The sequence below is a fragment of the Corvus brachyrhynchos genome, unplaced genomic scaffold (assembly GCF_000691975.1).
Source record: "Corvus brachyrhynchos isolate BGI_N302 unplaced genomic scaffold, ASM69197v1 scaffold182, whole genome shotgun sequence".
NCBI classification, from domain to species: domain Eukaryota; kingdom Metazoa; phylum Chordata; class Aves; order Passeriformes; family Corvidae; genus Corvus; species Corvus brachyrhynchos.
In genome coordinates this window covers 693,856-701,795 of record NW_008236807.1, presented here as the reverse complement: position 1 = coordinate 701,795, position 7,940 = coordinate 693,856, and the positions used below count along the sequence as shown (strand labels likewise).

At 49.0% G+C, this 7,940-nt stretch overlaps 1 protein-coding gene across 1 annotated transcript in view; it reads left to right on the top strand.

Moving 5' to 3' along the window:
- The window catches only part of LOC103611375 (collagen alpha-1(VII) chain), a 76,908-nt gene that overhangs the window by 24,030 nt on the left and 44,938 nt on the right, over positions 1–7,940 (top strand). The window contains exons 32-38 of the mRNA XM_017727974.1: positions 1,040–1,102; positions 1,409–1,468; positions 2,191–2,226; positions 3,416–3,478; positions 5,512–5,556; positions 5,777–5,848; positions 6,909–6,962. Of these exons, the coding sequence (XP_017583463.1) occupies positions 1,040–1,102; positions 1,409–1,468; positions 2,191–2,226; positions 3,416–3,478; positions 5,512–5,556; positions 5,777–5,848; positions 6,909–6,962 (393 nt within the window). The remainder of the gene's footprint in view (positions 1–1,039; positions 1,103–1,408; positions 1,469–2,190; positions 2,227–3,415; positions 3,479–5,511; positions 5,557–5,776; positions 5,849–6,908; positions 6,963–7,940) is intronic.

Genomic DNA, 7,940 nt, shown 5'->3' with positions numbered 1-7,940 from the left:
GAGAACACACTCAAAGGAAGATCCACCCCAACCCCAGAAGATACTTCCAGCCAAGGGAGGTGAAAATCAGGGATAGCAGAGGCTGGAAGGGATTTTTGGAGGTCTCCAATCCCACGTCCTGCTCAAAGCAGAGCCCACTCCAAAGCTGGGTCAGGTCTCCTGTGCTGAGAATTCCTATGGATGGAGATTTCCCACATCTTTAGGTCCTGATCCAGAGTTTGGCCTCATTGAGAGCAAACTGAATTTCCCAAACCAAGGAGATCTCTGGGACAGAGCTATTCCCTGGCTTTATTGTCCATGTTTTCCAGCGGCTTTAGAGGATTCCATTCACGTTCTCAGTGGCTTTGAGGTGGAACATGACCTGGAATATTTTCAATGGAATTTTTAATTTTTTTTTCAGTCTTGCTCTCTCGCTGCCATCCTGCCAAGAAAGAACCTTCTCTCTGTGAGAAGGATTTACTGCAGGACTGATTCCCCTTGGCTTTTCCATGGAAATTCCCTGCAGTGCTTCAGACCTCCCTCATTCCATAGACACAATGGATTTTGACTTTTTTCCTGGGATTGGATGTTGGAATCGCTTCCTTTTATTGGTCCTATTGCCCAGACTGCTTATCCTTGGCTGGCAAAAATCCCTCTTTTCTTTTAGGCTGAGCTTAAGTAGTGTCCTAGGAATTTTGCTGTGGCCTGGTGATGGAATGTGGCCTGGAATATCCAAATTTTTTTTCATTTCTTCCCGATACTTCACTGTCAACCTGCAGAGAAATGGAAGGTGCTCATTTTATTCCGTTTAAACCAGTAAAAATGCATTTATGGTGCTTTGTAGTGTGGCAGCAGCTGTGATGACTTTGGCATGGCAGAAGATCAAGTGCCCTGAGAAAAAACTTCCTTCTAAATCCAGGATGGATGGATGGGTGGATTTGGCAAGGGAATTTTTTCCAGGGTGCATTAGAAGTGCAAAACGCAGCCCTAAGGAGTCATGGGAACAGGGCTTGGCTTCCTGCGGGATATTCTTGGTTCCAGGTGTGTCTTTTCTTCCCAGGGAGATCCCGGACCAGCTGGACCACAAGGAGACAAAGGAATCCCAGGAGAAAAAGGGGAGAAGGTGATGACCTTGCACTTCCTGTAGGGATAAAAGGATTTCTTTTGTTGTGGCGACCAAGGAAACTCTGGGGAAGATGGGATTTCTCCCCAAGTCATCCATCCAGGAATCCAGGGGGAGCCTTCCATGTAGAGAAATCCAAAGCTCCTGGAAAGGAAATCAGGGAGGGACTCAATGCTCCGCTCCCTGGTTGTCCATGCGGATGGAAATACCTTGGATCTGCTCTGGCTTTTCCTGCTCTGTGGAGGTTTCTCGGATGAGCTCGGAAAAGCTGCCCTGGCAAGACACTGTATGCCTTTGGTTTTTCAGGGAAGTCCAGGATTTGGAATTCCTGGCCAGCCTGGGCTAAAGGGAGACATTGGTGACAGGGTGAGTGGGACAGTGGGGTGGGTGTGGAATGGGAAGGGCTCAGGGGACAAACCGGGAGGTTTAGGGACAAAATCTCTCCGTCACCTCCATGGATTTGTTGGCCTTCACCTCTGAGGAGATGAGCACTGGGGAGGTGACAAGGAGCAGGGTTGGTGACCCTGGGGAGGTCTGGGACGGTGGGGTCATGAGCTCTGTCCTCCACAGCTGGGTGCAAACTGTGCGGGACTGCCCCAAAATGTGGAGAATTCCTCATGACTGGAGGAAAACACGGACGGTCAATGCTCAACTGGTGATTCGGTGGACAGAATCCAATCTTGGTGAACAGAATCCAAGGAAGTCCCATTTCCAATGATTTCCTGTCCTGAAAGTCACCTTAGGCTTTATCTTCCTGACTTTTGTGTCTAAGGAGGTTCTGGTGGCTCCCATGGGAGTTGGCTGATGCCCAGGAAGGGTTGGGTTAATCCCTTCTCCAGGGACATTCACAGTCCCATTCATTTTAAACCAGCAAAAATTGGCAAATCCCAATATTATGGATGAGTATCCTTGGGAGAGGGGTGGGAAGCCCAAAATAGTGATGGTTTCAAAGTGGGGGAGACGGGAAGTTCCAGACAGGGTGTGCTTGGAGCAGCCCCTTCTGGGACATTCCCGGTTTTCCCCTTCTCTGATTTTAGCTGCTGACACCGGGAATTATCTTACCTGTGTCATTCCTTCTGTTTCTGCAGGGAAATGTGGGATTGTCTGGGAAGCCAGGTCAGAAGGTGAGTCCATGGAAAGCTTTGTTCCCTGTGAGGGTGGGCAGGGGCTGGAATGGAATTCCCAGAGCAGCTGGGGCTGCCCCTGGATCCCTGGCAGTGTCCAAAGCCAGGCTGGACATTGGGGCTTGGAGCAGCCTGGCACAGTGGGAGGTGTCCCTGCCCAGGCAGGGGGTGGAACCAAGTGGTCTTGGAGGTTTCTTCCAACATCTTTTATCAGGCCTTAAAAAAATTCCTGCTAATCCTCACTAGCAGGATTTTTCCCAGGAAAAGTTCAAAACCAGTCAAGAAATTTCTGGAAAAGATCCCAGCTGTGGCATTTGTTCACTTCAGTCTCACTGTGGGCATTCCTCAAACAGGGATCTCCCCAGGCTTGGCTGGAGGAGGTTTTGGATTTGGGAATTGTTCCACAGATCAGTGAATGGAATATTTCGGCTGGATCAGCTTCCTGGGCAGGGAGAAATGGGATGGCACAAGAGAAAAATGGGATGCATCCAAGCCAGGAGGTGTTAACGAGATGTGCTAATGAGGTTGCAAAGTGCAGGCAGCAAAAGGTGTTTGGGGTTGGGAGAAGGCCTGGGGAGGCCGTGTCACAATCTTCCCAGATTTCATGGAATATTCTGAGCTGGGAGAGACCCACAAGGGTCATCTAACCCAACTCTTAAGGAAATGGGATCAAACCCACGACCTTGTGGGACAAACATCAAACAGAGCACATGAGGACCCATCCATGAGAGCTCAGCTGATTTAATTGGGAATAAAAACTAGAACATGGAATGGGAACTGATCCTGTGTCCAAGCCTGGATCCATCTCGAGTCTCTGCTAATTTAGAGGTGGAGAACCTCAACGGATTCTGGCCTGAGTGAATTCCAGGGATGACGGTGGAGTCAGGATGGATGAGGTTAGAGCTGGATGCTTTCCAGCCCAATAATCCCATAAAAATAATAATACTATAACTAAATAAATTGAAACACTATAAATATAGATTATTAAATAAATCACAGTCAAATAAATATCAATAATAGAAATCCTACAATCCCAGCCCTTCGTAGCACAGGGTAAATGCTCTGAGCCCAAACCTCATCCAGGAGTGTGGAAGCAACTCCATGACCATGGATGTGCTGCTGGAACCTGCCCCTCAATGTCTGAAATGGGAATGCGAAATAGGAGTGTGACAAGTCTTGTTTCCTTTAGGGGGAGAGAGGTGAACCGGGATTCCCTGGAAAACCAGGAGAGGCCGGGCTGAGAGGAAAAGATGTAAGTAAAGGCAGGATCCAGGGGGATGGAGCTGCTGCTGCCTTGGGAATAACCAACAATCCCAGTTCTGCCCTGCAGTGACAAGCAGGACAAAGGGACAACATTCCTTGTTATTCAGCATCAGTGCCCAGAGCAGCTGTGGCTGCCCCTGGATCCCTGGCAGTGTCCCAGGCTGGGGCATGGAGCAACCTGGGATAGTGAAAGGTGTCCCTGCCATGGCAGGGGGTGGGATGAGATGATCCCTAAAGTCCTTTACAAGCCAAACCATTCTGGGATTCTTTGATCAGGATTTTTGTCACTGAGTCACATCTGCTTGATATGGATTTAGCATGAGGTACACCCACACCAGCCCTGAGGGGCTCACTTCTGGTTCTGAGCCTCAGATGATCTCAACTTGGAAAGGATCCATAAAAATCATGGAGTTCAAATCCCTACTACTCACAGGACGGCCCGAATAATTCCCTCTTATGGCCAAACGAGGTGGGCCCTCACAAAACCAAGGTGGCCCCTCACAAAAGAAGATGGTGCCTCACAAAAACCAAGGTGGCCCCTCACAAAAACCAAGGTGGCCCCTCACAAAAACCAAGGTGGCCCCTCACAAAAGAAGATGGTGCCTCACAAAAACCAAGGTGGCCCCTCACAAAAACCAAGGTGGCCCCTCACAAAAACCAAGGTGGCCCCTCACAAAAGAAGATGGTGCCTCACACAAACCAAGGTGGCCCCTCACAAAAACCAAGGTGGCCCCTCACAAAAACCAAGGTGGCCCCTCACAAAAACATCCTGACTGGGTTCTGGAAATCTCTCCTGACCCCAGTGAAGAGCTTCCTCAGCTCCAAGGCCTGGGTTGATCCCTGCACATGGAATAGGATCCCTATTAATAGTTCCCTCCTCTTGGGACCAAACAAGGTGGGCCCTCACAAAATCATCCTGATGGCTTCTGGAAAACTGGATTTTTGTACACTGAGCTTGATGTTGCCTGGTCTGGAATATCCCTGTGGTCAGTTTGGAATATCCCTGTGGTCAGTTTGGGTCACCTGTCCTGGCTCTGTCTCCTCCCAGCCTCCCATGAATTCCCAACTTGGCTCCTGGAAAACCTCACCTGACCACAGTCAGTGAAGAGCTTTCTGCGGCTCCAAGGGCTGGCTTGATCCCTGGACATCAGGTGGGATAGGATCACCCAGGGAACTCTTGGAAAAAAAGGAAGTGGCTGCATTCCAACAGCCCTGACTTCGGAGTCGTGATTCCAGAACAAGAACTTTGAATTTCAGCAGGGAATGATGGTGAAAAACTTTTGCATTGTAGGGAGAACCAGGGAAGAAAGGCTCCTCTGGGACCAAGGTAATCCCGCCCCTTCCCGAGGCACCAGGAAAACAGCAGCTGGAAAATGAAACCCTTGGATTTGTCCTGGAGTTGATCCCTGATCATTTTATTTCCTGTTTATTTGTTCCCTTAAACGAGACTGTGGAGAATCCTCTTCATCCTTATTTTATCTTGGATTTCCCATTCCAAAAGGCTGGAACAGAAAGGCTATGAAAGAACTCAAGTCTAACTTTTTTTTCTGGGAGATGCAGAAGACAAAATGCCTCTAATGGAATCCCAGAATATCCTGCGTTGGAAGGGACCACGAGGATCATCTCCTGGCCCTGCACAGGACACTCCAGCAATCCCACCCTGCCCCTGAGAGCGTTATCCAAACATTCCTGGAGCTCAGAACAGTGGGATTTGGTGGCAATCCCCTCATCCTACCCCTACGTTTAAATATTCCAGCCACCCCACACCTTGTGCCCTTTTCTCCTTGTTTACGGGAATGCTGTAAAACACCATCCCTAATTTAAGACATCCCAGATATCCCAAAACCTGCCTCTATCCCAGTTTTCCAAGCATTAAGCAGTGCCAAAGAGATTTCACCTCCGTTAGAGCCCCTGGAATGGGTGATGGACTCGCTTGTCTCCCTTGAAACCATTTCCTCCAGGTGTAAGTGCAATAAAATTCCCGTTGCTTGATGGACTTGGAAAGCTGCTCCTCTCTTTTAGGGAGAAGCTGGAGTCCCTGGAGAGCCAGGAGTGAGAGGAATCAGGGTAATAATTCCATTTTTCTCACTATTATTATAATTTCGTGCCCTGGAGAGTGTTGGGGCTGCTCTGATTCCCTTCCCCATCCCAATGGGAGCCCTCACTTGGAAACATCCACTTCCAAAGATTCCTTTCCTGTGGGAAAAATAACATTTGCCTCGCTATTTTCCTTTTCTGAGCTTCTTGTGCTCTGTTTGTTGTTTTTCCTGTCGATCTCTTCTTGCAGGGTCCTCCTGGACTCCCAGGGCGACCTGGAGAGCAGGGAATGAAAGGAGATCCAGGAGAACCCGGGAAGGACGTAAGGAATCCCTGAAGGAGCAGCTGGGGGAGGGTGGATTTTGGGAGAGCTTTTATTTATTCCCAGCATTATAAATAAAAAATATTTATTTATTCAGATCGGGGTTGGATGGATCCAGCACAGATGGATAAATCCAGCAGAGATGGATTCGCTCCATCCTTTATTCATCCCCGTGGGAAAAAAATCAGGGAAAATATTACCAAGTTTCTCATGGCTTTACCTAAATCCTATTTGGGAGATTCCCAAAAATATCAAAGCAGCTCCTCACCCTTCTCCCACCCTTCTCCCTGTGGCCATCTTAACAAGAATTGGGAATTTAAATTTGTCATTTAATTATTTCATTTACTTTCTTTAATGATTTATTTTCTTTCATTATTGAATTTATTCTATTTAATTATTCAATTTATTTGATTTAATTATTTGATTTGTTTTTAATTTTATTTATTGCTGCTGTTTATTTGGTGGGGACAGAGGAGAACACAAGGCAGAGCAGCAATTCCTGGGATATTTCTTTGTGCTGGGAGGAAAAACTCATTCCCAGACTTCCAAAGGGTGTCTTTGGATGGATCCTTTGCAGCCAGTCCTGCCAAATTCCTGATTTACCTGCAGGACTCATGTCCTGAGTCACAGGAAAAGTGGGATTGGGAGAAAAGCAGGGAATATCCCCATGGTCAGTTTGGGTCAAAACAGATCCAATCCCAGATCCAATCCCAGATCCAATCCCGGCTTTCCCGAAGAAATGATGTTGCTTCCTCAGCCAAGATGTGGTGGCAGGGAAATAAAGGCAAAATTAGGGTTGCAAAAGAGGTAGTTCCGTTACTCCAGATGGGATAGCAATGGAAAAAGGAAAAGCAGGAGAACTCCCAGGAACAAGAGCCCTTCTGGAGGTCAAGCTTCAAGTGAAGAGCAGAATTGCTCCAAATTTACCTTAAAAATGGGAATTAAGGTGACACAAGAAGAGGTTGGTTGGTCCCTCAGGAAAAGGTGGAGTTAGTGTGGGATCAGCGCACAGGAAATGGGAATTTTACAGGGGAGCTAACACATTTCTGCTGGTTTTCAGGGAGATCCTGGGAAGGACGGCCTGAGAGGTGAAAGAGGCCCCCCAGGCCCAAAGGTAGGTCCTGAGTCCATGGGGACATTTTTGTGGTGGTGCCACCACCTCGGGCAGGTCAGAGAGGAGGAAAACCTAGCTCAGGTCTCCTCTGAACCCCCAAAAGTTTGGGATTTCGAAGCAGAGCTCCTGGGGTGGGCTCAGGAGCTCGTGGTCACACTGGGGCCATGGTCCCACATCTCCACGGAACTTCTTTAGGAAGGAGCTTCTTCAGGAGTCAAACGGGATAAATTTCCAGGATGTTCACAGATGGTTCCTTCCTTTCCTCCTCCTGCAAGTTGAAGAGCACATGGAAAGGGGTGGAAGGAGGAATGCCTTCAGATCCCACACATCCGAGATCTTTAAAGGTGGGAACAACTCCTTCCTTAATGGAGAGGAAAATGCTGCAGGAAGCAGCACCAGGACAGGGAGATCTCCTGGCTGCCACGAGATCCAGACCTTTGGAAAAGCAAGGCTTTATCCAGGGCACGGGCATCCCAAGTTCTCCCTGGCACACCTTGGCTGGAGATGCCACTGGGGCCTTCCTGGTGCCCTTCATTCCACCGGAATCTGTCGATGCCGAACCCGGATTTCAGTGAAATGAAGCCCCTCAGAGAGGCAGCTCTGCCCCACCTCAGCAGATCTTCCTCACCCCAGGAGCCTCCAGGCTGGACCTCCCAAACCCCTGCGGCTCATCCACGATTCCATCTGTGCACGATCCAAAATCTCCCACCTGGAGACGGAATTCCATCACTGTGACCTCCTGTGGGAGCCCATCCCGCTGGAGATGTTGGACCCAGCCACGTGTGGGGCCACCAGCACCATGGCCACCTCCAGAAGGGACCACCAACCAAGGGGACACCTTGGCCGTTGTCCTCCTTGGTGTCCTCCGCACTGGTGGCACCGAGGGACCTCAAAAACCTTTCCTTTTCCACACTTTGTCCATGGGCAAGAGGTGGAGAAGGGGATGGAGCAAAGCTCTGGCCCAAACCTCACTTGGAT